Source organism: Notolepis coatsorum (assembly GCF_963971535.1).
Source record: "Notolepis coatsorum genome assembly, chromosome: 19".
In the NCBI taxonomy this organism is placed as follows: domain Eukaryota; kingdom Metazoa; phylum Chordata; class Actinopteri; order Aulopiformes; family Paralepididae; genus Notolepis; species Notolepis coatsorum.
Window position 1 is genome coordinate 80,700,088 of NC_140183.1, and position 16,211 is coordinate 80,716,298.

Consider the following 16,211-nt stretch of genomic DNA (forward strand, 5'->3'; position numbering starts at 1 on the left):
TACTGCACACTACATCACCCCTGAGTGGAACATGGAAAGCCAAACTTTCCCCCACTGTACCGAAAACCTGTACCGAACCGTGACTTCAAAACCGAGGTACGTACCGAACCGTGGTTTTTGTGTACCGTTACACCCCTACAATCTACTGATTAAGATTGATGATCAGACAGTTTGACCCGAGCTACTTAGTCGGTGTCCAATTATCTGGTTTTATTGGACATCCTCATCCTCTCACAGGCCACGGTATGAAAGTCATTAACGAGTAGCCCCTTTCGGGTCTGTGATGCACTCCAACAAGGTTGGACGAGTGAATACACAGTCCCTTATTCCTCCATAGGAAAATCCCACAATTAACTCTGTCTCGCTTTTCTCTATCAAAACGCTTCTTGTACAAGTATCGCAGAGAAATTTCAAAGGTACTCACAGTTGCACAAGGGTTTCGGACAGACAAGCGCTAGGGTTTGAAAGCTCGGTGTTGCTAATAAACATTTTAAATAACTTTTATAAACTAGTCAACACTGGTCAAAACGGCTTTAACTGCCTGACGCGCCTGTGCTGTGATCACAGCGCATGCGCATCAGGCACCCAACGCCGGAAATAAAGCTGTGTTGACCAGTGTTGACCAGTTTATAAAAAGTATTTAAAATGTTTATTAGCAACACCGAGCTTTCAAACCCTAGCGTTTGTCTGTCCGAAACCCTTGTGCAACTGTGAGTACCTTTGAAATTTCTCTGCGATACTTGTACAACGAGCGTTTCGCTGAGGACCAGTTCTTCAGAGTTAATTGGGGGATTTTCCTGTGGAGGAATAAGGGACCGTGGTTTCACTCGGTGCATCACAGTCACGAAAGGGGCTAATTAAAGAAGGGAAGCGCTGTTCTTCTCCACGACCATTTCCTCGTCGTCAAGCCATAGTATACAACTCTGATCCCCCATTATCTCTCGGTATACTGTAGTAGAAAATGTATAGTTTCTGTACCATGGGATCATAATTACATAATTACTATTACATTGTCAAGTCGAAACCTTCGATAAGGCAGATGACACTCTCCAAGCTGTGTCAATGGGATAGAAACAGGACGGCTCCTGACTCCTAAATGGGGTGGGACTTTACAGGCACTGTTGTTAACACAGAGATTGCTGCACGAGTGGACGGCTCATATCGTTGCGCTCGCGGACTGAGCGGTACAGGGGGTCCTTTGTCCCCACAGCCATCAGACTGTTCAACACCCCCCCCCCCCTCTCTCTATCACTCATGACCTGGGCTGCAGGCTGCCCTCCTCCATTGGACAATGTGCAATTTTATATTGTAATTTTATATTGCACTTTTTTCCCCCCAAGGGGATGAATAAAATCTATCTATCTATCTATCTATCTATCTATCTATCTATCTATCTATCTATCTGTCTGTCTGTCTGTCTGTCTGTCTGTCTGTCTGTCTGTCTGTCTGTCTGTCTGTCTGTCTGTCTGTCTGTCTGTCTGTCTGTCTGTCTGTCTGTCTGTCTGTCTGTCTGTCTGTCTGTCTGTCTGTCTGTCTGTCTGTCTGTCTGTCTGTCTGTCTGTCTGTCTGTCTGTCTGTCTGTCTGTCTATCTATCTATCTATCTATCTATCTATCTATCTATCTATCTATCTATCTATCTATCTATCTATCTATCTATCTATCTATCTATCTATCTATCTATCTATCTATCTATCTATCTATCTATCTATCTGTCTCAAACAAAACAGCGATCCTCTGGCAGAATACTTAGTTGTTGAACGTTAGCTGCAATGGTGGGGAGCTTCCACTATTCCACTCTAATATTATTACTACTACTAGCTCTCTTTACTGCTAATGAACAAATCTCTCTTCCTTCACGCTGCACACCTGAGTATGTGTGTGTGTTTCACTTTCTGTCTCCTCTTTTCTCTCTCTCTCTTTCCCTTTCTTTCTCTCTCCTCCTTCTTTCTCTATCTCTCTCACTCCTCTCTCTCCCTTCTCTCTCTCTCTGTTTATCTCTTTCTATCTCTCTCTATCACTCTCTCTCTGTTTATCTCTCTTTATCTCTCTCTCTCTCTCTCTCTCTCTCTCTCTCTCTCTCTCTCTCTCTCTCTCTCTCTCACTCCTCTCTCTCAGTATCCAGGGAGGTAATTCCCCAAGCATCGATTCTAGAGTGTCTCTCCTAAAGATCTGGATCTGCAAGTCCGAAGAAGGTCCAATATTCACCTTTATTTCTATATGACAGAAAAGATTCGATCACAACCTCCACATCTCCCATTGGGGTTGAATGGAACCTGCACCTGCTCTAGTCTCAGGTGATGCAAAACAGGAAACGAGAATGAGTAGGTTCGTTTCTCTCTTCTTTAAAACGTCTCTAATTAGTGTATATAATTTACCACATCTTGCCTAGTTGTACAGCTTTGGCCTATTCTTATTCCTATAATTTTTTTTTTTTACTTATAATTGTACTATTATTCTATTGTGCAATCTTTAATTTAGTTTATATCCCGATTATTATTTTATCCAACCTCTTTATTTACAGTTGTACAGCCCTGGCCTATATTTTATTTCATAATTCTATTTTAACTCAGTTCATATTTAATTTAATTTTACTCCACCTCTTTATTGTATTATCTGTCCGTTAATGTCGCACGGAAAACGACCAAAGCAAATTCCTTGTATGTGAAAATTACTTGGCAATAAAGACCTTTCTGATTCCGATTCTCTGTGACCACTTCCCGCTGCTCACCTTTCTCCAGGTACTCCTCCAGGCCCCTGCGCCGCGCGTCCAGCTGCTGCTCGGAGAGGGAGAAGGGCCACTTCCCGGGCAGCTTGGGGAACATGTAGTTAGCGAACTCTCTCTTCAGGTTCTGATTCAGGACGGCAAACTCCCTGTAGCGCTTGGAGCACAGCTGTCTGCCCGCCATGTACACGTTATAGACCTGGGAGGGGCAAGACGGGTGGGGGAGAGAGAAAGAGAGAGAGAGAGAGAGAAGACAGATGTATGAGGTATAAGGAAACGTCTTACTCCTGCACTATGTTTACTTCCTCGGTGGTTGCAAGGAAACTATAAAAGTAGGAAGGGTCATTATGTCACTGTGTTGCGCGTGTCGCACATTGGTGCCAAGTGTGAAAACGTTCAGTTTGGCCGACATTGAGTTGAATGGGATCAGCCATTTCCATTTAAACAGGTTATTACCTCGGATGTCAGAATCTAACTAGCTAACGTTTGATATATTGGTTGATGTATAATATTTCCTAAAATGTCCTTGTATATTTTGCTTCTCCATGCATCTCCCATAGGCTTCAATAGAACTGGCACCAAAGTCATTGATCATGTTTGTAAAAAAGCAATGAATTCAGTAGGCATAATTAGGAAGGTGTGTTGATTGATAAATAGAAGTTGTTTTTTAATCCTGTATTATAGTCTGATCTTTCCTTACATATCTTATTGTAACATAATATGGGCTAGCACTCATTCATCTCATCTTCAAAAAATTATTTTACTTCAAAAAAGATTTGTTAGACTGGCAACCCTCTCAGATCGATTTGAACCATCTGCTCCTCTTTTCAAGAAACTAAACATTCTGACTGTGTCTGAGGTTAATTCTTTACAGATATGTATATTTGTGTACAAATGCATTTATGATCACAATCTACCAAATGGTTTTAATAGTTTTTTTTCCTTTTAATTCAGATGTTCATTCATATGTTACACGTCAGTCCAGGGACCTGCATATACCTTATTGTGGTACTTCACTTAGGCAGTTCTGTGAGATTGTGGTCTGGAACACAGCCCAATTGCTGAATACACAGGAGAGGAGATAGGAGCGTTTTCAAGGGTTTTAATGAAATGAGCAACACAGGAATTGGAATAGTTCTGTCTTGTGGCTGCCGTGGCGGCAGCGAGCAAGCAAGTGGTCCTTGTTCTTGTCTTGGGGGCTGCTGAGCTGCAGCGGGTGAGCAAGTGTTCCTCTTCGGGGACAGGAAACATCCAGGCAGGGACGGCGGTCCTTGGGGCACAGGAGAGAACAGGTTAGAGCAAGGCAATACAAAGAGTAGATTCCAGCAGAGCTTCAGGTAGAGACGTTGTACCTGGGTAGTGGTATCTAATACCACGACGACTTCTGGTCAGCGTCGAGGAGTAGAAGTAGGCACCTCATCAGGGGAGGATAGGGTGCAGCTGTGAAGAGTGAGGTGCCTGACCGGAATTAGGGGGATGGAGTGCAGCCGGGCTAAGTGGCGTGAAGTTAAGTGATGCTGGTCGTATAAGGGTAAATGGAGCGGTGGATGGAGAAGGAGAGGATGAGGAGGAGTGTGTAGTGGATGGAGAGGGGGATGAAGAGGAGCGTGTGGAGAACGTGAGGGGAAAAGGAGGGGGAGTGAAGTATACCCGTGCTGTGATTATGACAGGACCCCCCCCCCCTCTACGGGCGCCTCCCGGCGGCCCAGGCTTGTCAGGGTGAGCCCGATGAAAGTCCCGGACGAGACCCGGGTCCAGGATCATTGGCCGGGAGATCCAGCTCCGCTCATCCGGGCCGTAGCCCTCCCAGTCGACCAGGTACTGGAAGCCACGGGCGCGGCGCCACACGTCCAGCAACTCCCGGACCACGTAGGCCGGGTGGTCGTCTATCATCAGCGGAGGAGGGGGCTCTGGAGCAGGGGGAGACAGGGGACTGGAGACCACCGGTTTGAGCTGGGAGACATGGAAGGAAGGGTGAATGCGCATATGGGGGGGGGGGGGGGGGGGGGGCTGGAGCTTGACAACAGAGGGATTAATGAGGGACAGGATCTTGTAGGGTCCCACGAAACGGGGGGTTAGCTTTCGTGAGACGGATTTGAGTGGCAGGTCCCGAGACGAGAGCCATACCATCTGACCTGGTACATAGTCGGGAGCCGGGGTCCGGTGGCGGTCGGCGAAGCGCCGGTTCTGGTCCATAGTGCGAAGCAGCGCAGCCCTCGTCTCCTCCCAGATCGTCCTGCAGCGGTGGAGATGGTCTTGCACCGACGGCACGGCGATCTCCTCTTCCTGGGCAGGGAACAGCGGGGGTTGGTAGCCCAAAGATGACTCGAAGGGGGACTGACCTGTGGCCGCCGAAGACAGGGAATTTTGGGCGTATTCGACCCACGGCAGGAAGGCGCTCCAGCCGGAGGGGTCCCGGGCTGTCACGCAGCGGAGTGCGGATCCCAGGTCCTGGTTGGCCCGCTCCGACTGGCCGTTGGTCTGTGGGTGGAACCCGGAGGAGAGACTGACCGTGGCCCCCAGAGCCCGACAGAAAGCCCTCCAGACCTGGGATATGAATTGAGGGCCCCTGTCGGAGACTATGTCAGCCGGAAGACGTGGAGTACCATCAGGTCAGCGGTCTCTGCAGCAGAGGGGAGTTTGGGGAGAGCAACAAAGTGCACAGCCTTTGAGAAACGGTCAACAATGGTGAGGATGGCTGTGTTACCGTGTGAGAGGGGAAGGCCGGTGACGAAGTCCAGGGCGGCGTGCGACCAGGGCCGACCGGGGACAGGGAGCGGACGAAGGAGCCCGGCGGGCGGTCGATGGGAGGCCTTCGCACGAGCACAGACGGTGCACGCCAGGACGAAAGCGCGGGTGTCCTCTCTCATGGTGACCCACCAGAAGTGCCTCTTCAGCAGGGATAGTGTCCGGTCGATCCCAGGGTGGCACGCGAACCGGGAAGCGTGAACCCACTCGAGCACCTGGGAGCGGACGAGGTCAGGGACAAAAAGCCGGTTAGGTGGACCGTTACCTGGGTCCGGCTGGGCACGCTGTGCCTCCCTGACGATGGACTGGATCTCCCAGGTGGCGGTGGCCACCAGACAGGATGTGGAGAGGATGGTGTCGGGGTGTGTGGGACCCTCCTAGGGGACAAACTGCCGGGAGAGGGCGTCTGGCTTGGTGTTCTTGGAACCAGGCCTGTAGGTCAGGGTAAAATTAAACCTGGCGAAGAACAGCGCCCAGCGAGCCTGGCGGGAGTTCAGGCGCTTGGCCGTCTGGACGTAGGCGAGGTCCTTGTGGTCTGTCCAAACCAGGAAGGGGACCTCCGATCCCTCCAGCCAGTGCCTCCATTCCTCCAGGGCTAGCTTGACCGCCAGGAGCTCCAGGTTCCCGAGGTTGTAGTTGACCTCGGCTGGGGTTAGGCGGCGTGAGAAGAAGGCGCAGGGGTGCAGTTTCTGGTCGGTGACGGAGCGTTGGGAAAGAACCGTCCCTACTCCGGTGCAGGAGGCATCCACCTCCACCACGAACTGGCGGGACGTGTCCGGCTGGACGAGGATGGGTGCGGTTGTGAAGCGCCGGCGCAGCTCGGCGAAGGCGGAGTCCACTGCGTCGGACCAGACGAAGGGCACGGAAGGCGAGGTGAGTTGGCTGAGGGGCGCCGCGACCAGGCTGTAGTCCCTGATGAAGCGCCGATAAAAGTTGGCAAACCCCAGGAAGCGTTGGAGCTGCTTGACGTTGGTGGGACGGGGCCAGTCGGACACCGCTCTGATCTTCTCGGGGTCCGCCCGGATCTTGCCGCCCTCAATGATGTAGCCGAGGAAGCCGATGGAGGAGACGTGGAACTCACACTTCTCCGCCTTGACAAACAGCTTGTTCTCCAGAAGACGCTGGAGGACCCGGCGGACGTGCTGGACATGCTCCTCCATGGAGCGGGAGAAGATCAGAATGTCGTCTAAATAGACGAAAACGGAGCGGTGGAGTACGTCACGGAGAACGTCATTGACGAGGGCCTGGAAGACAGCAGGGGCGTTGGTCAGTCCAAAGGGCATTACCTTGTACTCGAAGTGGCCGAGTGGTGTCTTGAAGGCCATCTTCCACTCGTCTCCTTCCCGCATGCGGACAAGGTGATAGGCGTTCCTGAGGTCCAGTTTTGTGAAGATGGTGGCACCTTGCAGGGGCTCAAAAGCCCGGCGGGCGGTCGATGGGAGGCCTTCACACGAGCACAGACGGTGCACGCCAGGACGAAAGCGCGGGTGTCCTCTCTCATGGTGACCCACCAGAAGTGCCTCTTCAGCAGGGATAGTGTCCGGTCGATCCCAGGGTGGCACGCGAACGGGGAAGCGTGAACCCACTCGAGCACCTGGGAGCGGACGAGGTCAGGGACAAAAAGCCGGTTAGGTGGACCGTTACCTGGGGACGGCTGGGCACGCTGTGCCTCCCTGACGATGGACTGGATCTCCCAGGTGGCGGTGGCCACCAGACAGGATGTGGAGAGGATGGTGTCGGGGTGTGTGGGACCCTCCTCGGGGACAAACTGCCGGGAGAGAGCGTCTGGCTTGGTGTTCTTGGAACCAGGCCTGTAGGTCAGGGTAAAATTAAACCTGGCGAAGAACAGCGCCCAGCGAGCCTGGCGGGAGTTCAGGCGCTTGGCCGTTGAGACGTAGGCAAGGTTCTTGTGGTCTGTCCAAACCAGGAAGGGGACCTCCGATCCCTCCAGCCAGTGCCTCCATTCCTCCAGGGCTAGCTTGACCGCCAGGAGCTCCAGGTTCCCGATGTTGTAGTTGACCTCGGCTGGGGTTAGGCGGCGTGAGAAGAAGGTGCAGGGGTGCAGTTTCTGGTCGGTGACGGAGCGTTGGGAAAGAACCGTCCCTACTCCGGTGCAGGAGGCATCCACCTCCACCAGGAACTGGCGGGACGTGTCCGGCTGGACGAGGATGGGTGCGGTGGTGAAGCGCCGGCGCAGCTCGGCGAAGGCGGAGTCCACTGCGTCGGACCAGACGAAGGGCACGGAAGGCGAGGTGAGTTGGGTGAGGGGCGCCGCGACCAGGCTGTAGTCCCTGATGAAGCGCCGATAAAAGTTGGCAAACCCCAGGAAGCGTTGGAGCTGCTTGACGTTGGTGGGACGGGGCCAGTCGGACACCGCTCTGATCTTCTCGGGGTCCGCCCGGATCTTGCCGCCCTCAATGATGTAGCTGAGGAAGCCGATGGAGGACACGTGGAACTCACACTTCTCCGCCTTGACAAACAGCTTGTTCTCCAGAAGACGCTGGAGGACCCGGCGGACGTGCTGGACATGCTCCTCCATGGAGCGGGAGATGATCAGAATGTCGTCACGGAGAACATCATTGACGAGGGCCTGGAAGACAGCAGGGGCGTTGGTCAGTCCAAAGGGCATTACCTTGTACTCGAAGTGGCCGAGTGGTGTCTTGAAGGCCGTCTTCCACTCGTCTCCTTCCCGCATGCGGACAAGGTGATAGGCGTTCCTGAGGTCCAGTTTTGTGAAGATGGTGGCACCTTGCAGGGGCTCAAAAGCAGAGTCGATTAAAGGCAGGGGGTACTGTGATGTTGTTGAGGCCCCGGTAGTCGATACAGGGGCAAAGGGAACGATCCTTCTTGGAAACGAATTAGAATCCTGCGCCGACAGGAGAGGAGGAGGGGGTGATTATGCCCGAGGCCAAGGATTCGTGGACGTACTTCTCCATTGATTCTCTCTCTGGGCGTGAGAGGTTGAACAGGCGACTAGCGGGGAGTGGCGCTCCGGCGAGTAAATCAATGGCACAGTCATATTGGCGATGAGGAGGCAGGGAGAGAGCCTGTTGCTTGCTAAAAAACGCTTTTAAATCATGGTAGGCAGGCGGAATTGCAGACAGATCAATGTTCTCATTGGGGGGGTGCGAACCGGCGCCCTCTAGTGGCGGCCGAGCCAATTGCAGACATGCGACGTAACAGTGGGCGCTCCAGCTGGTCACTAGGTCGGTAGGCCAATTGATAACGGGGTTGTGTAACTTGAGCCAAGGCATGCCCAGGACAATGGGATTGTGGGGAGAGTTGGTAACGTGAAACCGAATATTCTCGCTGTGATTCCCGGATAGCAGAAGGCGGAGGAGTACGGTGTGGCGAGTAATCCGCGTGAGAAGTTTCCCGTTTAACCCCCGGGCGTCACGGGGTATCGGCAAGGCGTCAGTAGCGATGTTGTAACGGGAGACTACTCCAGCGTCGATGAGGTTCTCCAGAGTCAACCAGGGCGGATAACGGGAGTGATTGGTTATTTAGACACAGCGTGGCGCGGAATAGCATGTCTGGGCCGGAGCTGGGAGCGATATCAAGACTCGAACAGACGCCCAGCACTACTGTCGAGCCCCGTCGTTTGGGGCGAAGCGGGCATGAGACAACGGAGTGACCTGTTTGGCCGCAGTACAGGCATGCTCCTGTGGCGAGCCTGTGTCAGCGTTCGCTGGAGGGAAGACGTGAGCGGTCGAGATCCATGGGCTCGGAGGAACTATTTTCTTCAGCGCGGGCGGCGCGACGAGGCGGACCGGGTATAGGCGAACGAGTGGTGCTAGCTTTCTCTCGACGACGTTCCCGAAGACGCATGTCCAGTTCCCTGGCCAAATGGATTAACTCGCCGAGGGAGGTGGGTCTTTCTTTGGACGCGAGCTCGTCCTTTATAACGTCGCTCAAGCCTTGGCGGAATGCGCCTCACAACGGTGTGTGTCCCCAGTCGGAGCCGGCGGCGAGGATGTGGAACTCGATAGTGTATTTGCTTACACTGCGACCTCCCTGGCGGATCGAAAACAAGCCGGAGGCCCCCTCTGAGCCATCTGGAGGGTGGTCGAATACTTTACGCATGTCGTCGACGTACTCGGAGTATGAATTGCAGAGGAAGGATTTATTAAAGTGGAGAGCGGTGGCCCATCTCAACGCCACGCCCGTGAGCAGAGCCGACAGGTAAGCTACTTTAGACCTATCGTTGTGAAACGTGTATGGTTGCTGTTCGAACACCAATGAGCACTGAAATAAAAAAGCTCGGCACTTAGAGACGCTTCCGTCGTAGCGTTCTGGTGCGGGGACAGGGGGTTCCCTATGCGGGGGTATCGCCGCAGCGGGGGAAGAGGCTGGTGGAGCTTGCTGAGCCGTTACATATGCCTCGAAACGGCCGTATAGTCTGTCTCGCTCCGCAGAGCCGTGTGCGAGAGCGGTAAGCTGAGCAATGATTTCATCCAACGAGTGAGCGAGTTGGTCTACCCGAGCATTCTGGTCGTCGATAAGACTCACGGGCTCCCTTTGAAACTTCCTTTTACGTGATGGATGTGTATCCTCCTCCTCGGTCTCGAGTGCAGCTGGTGCTGACATTTTGGTCGTGGTATTCTGTGAGATTGTGGTCTGGAACACAGCCCAATTGCTGAATACACAGGAGAGGAGATAGGAGCGTTTTCAAGGGTTTTAATGAAATGAGCAACACAGGAATTGGAATAGTTCTGTCTTGTGGCTGCCGTGGCGGCAGCGAGCCAGCAAGTGGTCCTTGTTCTTGTCTTGGGGGCTGCTGGGCTGCAGCGGGTGAGCAAGTGTTCCTCTTCGGGGACAGGAAACGTCCAGGCAGGGACGGCGGTCCTTGGGGCACAGGAAAGAACAGGATAGAGTAAGGCATTACAAAGAGTAGATTCCAGCAGAGCTTCAGGTAGAGACATTGTACCTGGGTAGTGGTATCTAATACCACGATGACTTCTGGTCAGCGTCGAGGAGTAGAAGTAGGCACCTCATCAGGGGAGGATAGGGTGCAGCTGTGAAGAGTGAGGTGCCTGACCGCGTGTGAATTAGGGGGATGGAGTGCAGCCGGGCTAAGTGGCGTGAAGTTAAGTGATGCTGGTCGTATAAGGGTAAATGGAGGGGTGGATGGAGAAGGAGAGGATGAGGAGGAGTGTGTAGTGGATGGAGAGGGGGATGAAGAGGAGCGTGTGGAGAATGTGAGGGGAAAAGGAGGGGGAGTGAAGTATGCCTGTGCTGTGATTATGACAAGTTCTCAGTGAGGTATAGAGGGTCCAATCTTTGGAATGCAGCTGATCCTATACTAGTGTTGTCAAAAATATCGAAATATCGATACATATCGATACTGAATATTTAAAACGGTTTCGATACTCATTTCCCGAAATACCGATACTTTCTGCAGTATCGATACCAGCTGGCTTGCTCGCAGTGTTCTACCGCAAGTTGTTGACAGACAGACACGCTGCTACAGAGCACGCTGGCCCCTCCTCCTCCTCCTCCGCTGCAGCCCTCCCCCTCGCAGACCTGTCTTCAGTTTGTAAACAAAAGATTTTAGCTCCAAATATGGCCAGTGCAGAGCCTCCGCAACGTGTGCTTGTGGATAAAGAAAACAGCAGAAGTGCTGTTTAGAAGTACTTCGGGTTTGAAGTAAACGGCAAAGGAAAAGCTAAAGCGTTGTTACAGAGCAGTGCCAACGATACAGCTATTAGCTAACGTTAGCTTATGCTAGCTAGCTGGCCACCTTTATAATTACTTCATGGAAACGGAGTAACGTTAAGTCGAGTTCATACTAACTACACTAGTACACGTATGAACTCGACATAATGTTACCCCGTTTTCGGGAAAAGCTAAAGATGCCACGATGCCCATTTGCAAGCGTTGTTACAGAGCAGTGCCAACGATACAGCTATTAGCTAACGTTAGCTTATGCTAGCTAGCTGGCAGTGTTGGGACTAACGCGTTACAAAGTAACGCGTTACAGAAACGAAGTTACTTTTTGACGCAACTAGTACTCTAACGCATTACTTTTGAAATTCAGTAACGCTACTTACGTTACTGAATGGTTCGTCACTGCGTTATTTGCGTTATATACGGCGTAGATTGATAGCGAGCGGTAGTGATTATTATTATTATTATTATTATTATTATCCTCATATCCTGTCAGCCTGGCTGCGGGGAACGCTATGCCACTGGCCAATCAGAAATGCGCAAACCAGAAATGCGGCTACGGAAAGAAATAGACCCTCTCTATTGTAAACAAAACAAACGCTCGCTATGAATCTACATAAAAAGAACGCAGTAACAAACTAACAAACCATTTAGCAACTACTTGGAGAGATAATTAATATACAACATGGAAACGAGATAAAGAACATGTTTGAGGCGCTGCTGGAGTCAACTGGACTAACGTAACGTTACTACTGTACATCTCGACCACCGCAGACTTTGGTGAGTGCAATGTGTTCACTGAAACTCAAGTTGATCAACGGATTTTGACTGTACGAAATCTGCCAGGGAATCTCATAATACTAATCAAACAATATAAATATAGTCCTTTCATGCACAATTGATATCCTAACTATTCTAACGTTGCAATGCTTTGATTGATATCTTAAACAACGTTGCAACTTGCAAGATGGTGAATGAATGAATGAATGAAAACTTTATTTAACAGATTGCAGAATGGGTACAATACAGTACGGCTCAATACATACAATTGTTAAGGGGATGCAGACCTGAGAAAGACGTTTGTCTTGTTTCCATCAGGGTCCCCCATTTTCAATTCATATAGACATTTATGACATACACAACATACATGACATTTATGGCATAGGGACATATAGGTATTTAGTACTGATACATTTGTGACATAAACGGTATTCAAATATACAGTACTGTTACCCCTAGCTTTGGGTAGGGCGTTCCACATTGTTGTGGCATAATTGCGAAACGTGTTTAGTCCCTTATTTGAGCCGAATCTGGGTTTTACATGATTTGTTGAGCTTCCTCTGGTGTAGTGGTTGTGGTATTCACTGACCTTTGGGAAGTATTTTGACATGTACATGGGTACCCCGGTCGTATAGTGTATCTTGTAGACCAGGCCCATTGCAAGTTGCTGTACTCTGTCGTCTACTCTAAGCCATCCTAGGTTGTCAAAGTGGGCAGGGGTGAGGTGGGTTCTGGGGTTCAGGTCAAGTAGTAGTCTGACCAGTTTGTTTTGTGATGTTTGTAATTTTGTTTTAAGCGCCTTTGAGGTGCTTTGGTACCATGAGGTGCACGCATAGTCGTAGTACCCTTGAATTATAATGGTTATAATGAAACGCTCCGGCGACATCAAGGCTGTTCCTTCAACCGGCGCACTTCTTATTATATCGACTCGGGACAACATTTGTTTGTGTCAGATTTGTGTTTGTATCTAGACCACATTGCTTAGCAGAGTTCGGTGATGTGAATGGAAACTGTCAAGTTGATCAACCGATTTTGAGTACTATCTGGGGCATGGGACTCGGGAGCAATCTTTTATTTATTTATTTTTTTTAAATAACTAAATAGTTACTTTTCACAGTAACTCATTACTTTTGGGTGTAAGTAACTAGTACAGTAACGAAGTTACTTTGAAATGAAGTAACTAGTAAAGTAACTGAGTTACTATTTTTCAGTAACTAGCACAACACTGCTAGCTGGCCACCTTTATAATTACTTCATGGAAGCGGAGTAACGTTAAGTCGAGTTCATACTAACTACACTAGTACACGTATGAACTCGACATAACGTTACCCCGTTTCCATGAAGTGTTTAAGTAGCAGCAATCTTGTTGAAAATGTAACGTTAATAAATGCTCCGAGTCCGAGCATAGCTCCGGAGAAATCTCTCTCTCTCGCTCTCTCTCTCTCTCTCTCGCCGTCATGAAAAAATTGTTGTAGTTGTTGTTTTAACCAAATAAAAAGCAGCAGCACTAGGGGTGGGACGATACATCGATCCAGATCGATACATCGATGTAATTATCAACAATCGAATCGGATCGATGCGATGTAATAAGATCGATTCATATCGATACTCTTATTTTGAAAATCCTGTGGCGAGTCTCATATCCGCCCAAGAACAACAGCAGTAGCTCCGTGTGTGTAGATGTTACAGCATAGCATTCTCCCTTTCTGTGTGTGTGTGTGTGCGCGCGTCTTTGGAAAGACCAGATGAGGTCAGAGGAGTTTGATGTTTAAATGTTATTTAAACATAAACAATATAATACATAATAAATGTAGGCCTATACATGATCATGCAACATCAACAAATTGTTGTAGGAACGGTTTGGGAGAGGGAGGTTGTGAGTTTTGAGTTCCAAAAAATGTAGCTTAAAGTTTAAAGCTCAATATATAAAAACGTGGCACTTTACAGTGAACAGGAGGTCTATTTGTATTAAAAACAATAGATTGATTTTCCTTTAAATGTCTGGAAGAGCTCAAAAATACAAATGTCAAATTATATTTTCATTACCTTTTTTTTGTTGATCTAAATGTTACTGATTGTGTTAAATGGGCATATGATATCATCGATCGCAGGCACCTGAATCTAATCGTATCGTATTGTATCGTGAGAGACTTTGTGATATCGGCAAATATCGTATCGTTGTCCAAAGAATCGATATCGTATCGTATCATGATGAAACTGGTGATTCCCACCCCTAAGCAGCACTATTGCATAACTGAGTCATGTTTGCTATGTATTTCTTTCTTTAGGGGAGTTTGTTTCACAGTTTTAGCATGATGTTTTATAGATGGCTAGGTTAAACAGGTTTTTGTTTTTAAGAGGGGTTTGATTTAGATTAGATAATTTAGTTATTTTTAAATGTCTGATCTAAAGATAAACAAATGGTTTTAAAAGTGTTATATTTATCTTCTCTTATAGTACCAGAGAGAAGCTGAGGAGAATCAACCAGCAACAAAAGCAAAATTTGTTAAAAAAAATATATATATATATTTTGGTATCGAAAAGGTATCGTATCGAAGTCGAAATTCCAGTATCGTGACAACACAATCCTATACTGAGGAAATCTCCATCTCTGCTTATTTTTAAAGCAAACTACAAAAAAATTCTCATATCCAAAAGTAGTAGATAGATAAATAGGTCATGCATGTAGGTATGCATTTGGTTATGTGGGTGGGTAGGTTTGTAGGCAGGTGGGTGGGTGGTTATGTATTATTATGTACGCAGTATACAGTATATGCATGTATGTACTGTGTGTATGTATGTTTGTATTAACACGTATCTTTTGAATGTATTCTGGTATTTTATAACATGTATATTTTTGTATTTTTGTATGTTTGATTTTACAAAACAGGGGAAGTTCTCGATAAGCCTCTAGGCTTCTAACTTCTCCTTCACAATATGGTTATAACTTATTATGTATTATTTTTTTTACTTTTGTTTAACTGTGTTAATAAATAAATACAAATACAAAATACAAGTCTGGCACGTTGCTGGTGTTGTTTTGTCTCTCCCCGTTTTCCACCCCTGCAGCCATTCCTTAACTCACCCACGTAACTAGTTATCTACCTCCATCCATCCATGTTTGAGTTCACTCACTCACTCATCCATCCATCCATCCCTTGATTCATCCACAACTCTATATCCCCCCACACACCTCCTCCTCCACCCTTCAATCCAACCGCGTACCACAAACTTCTCCTGGCCGAGCTCGGTGTGTTTGTATGTGGGCACGGAGATGGGCACGGCCTGTTTGTCAGAGTAGTCGTAGCAGGACTGGGCTGAGCCGTCGTCCCCCGGGTCCAGACAGTCGGCCTCCTGGGGCGGGACGGACAGCACGGACAGCACCAGCTCCCTCTCCCCGGCCCGGATCAGGTCCACCACCTGCTTGTGGGTGGCGCCCTCCACGTTCACCGCGTTGCTGAAGGAGAGAGAAGAGGAAGGAGAGGTGATGAGGGGGGTGAGGGAGATGACGGTCAACTGTATACTTAAAGCTGCAATGACACATTTCTGGCCACTAGGGGGTAGCAAGTTGCCACTATAAACAAACTCCCACTTTCCCAAAACAAAAGCCTTGTCACGTATAAACATAAAAAAATTATTATGTTTTCCTCTTGTTGTAACTAAGAGATTTGCTGAAAAAAAATTGCATGAATTATAATATTTCAACTACAATACTACAACTTTCTCAACTTTACAACAAAGTACTGGTTGTAAGATAATTCAAGATAGGTAGTAGGGGTGGGAATCACCAGAGGCCTCACGATACGATACTATCACGATACTTGAGTCACGATACGATAGTATTGCGATACTAAATATATTGCGATATGCTGAGTATTGCGATATTAATATTGCGATATATTGCAATTTATTACCTTTTTTCAACTGCAAAGTAAAACGTTGTCAACATGTTTTATCTAATAAAATAAAGTTCAGTCTGTTCATCTCACTTCAATAATTTTTATTGCAGAACATGGTATTTTCTAAAGCAGACAGATGTAAACACTGTACAGTAATTGCCGGACTATAAGCCGCACCTGAATATAAGCCGCACCAGCTAGATATAGAACGAAAAATAAATGTGTACATATACAAGCCGCACTAGACACCGGCGAGAGCGCCCCTGGTGGCCGTTCGCTGTAAAAATCCATAGATTAGCCGCATCGTTGTATAAACCGCAGGGTTCAAAACATGGGTAAAAAGGTGCGGCTTATAGTCCGGCAATAGACCTATCTCAAACCCTGCCCTCTTTTC

General features: G+C 48.7%; 1 protein-coding gene across 1 annotated transcript in view; it reads right to left on the reverse strand.

Moving 5' to 3' along the window:
• The window catches only part of snx27b (sorting nexin 27b), a gene marked incomplete at its 3' end in the record, with an annotated part of 73,840 nt that overhangs the window by 14,376 nt on the left and 43,253 nt on the right, over positions 1-16,211 (reverse strand). The window contains exons 2-3 of the mRNA XM_084336730.1: positions 15,144-15,375; positions 2,730-2,922 (exon numbers count right to left, since the gene is read on the reverse strand). Coding sequence (XP_084192856.1) covers positions 2,730-2,922; positions 15,144-15,375 — 425 coding nt within the window. The remainder of the gene's footprint in view (positions 1-2,729; positions 2,923-15,143; positions 15,376-16,211) is intronic.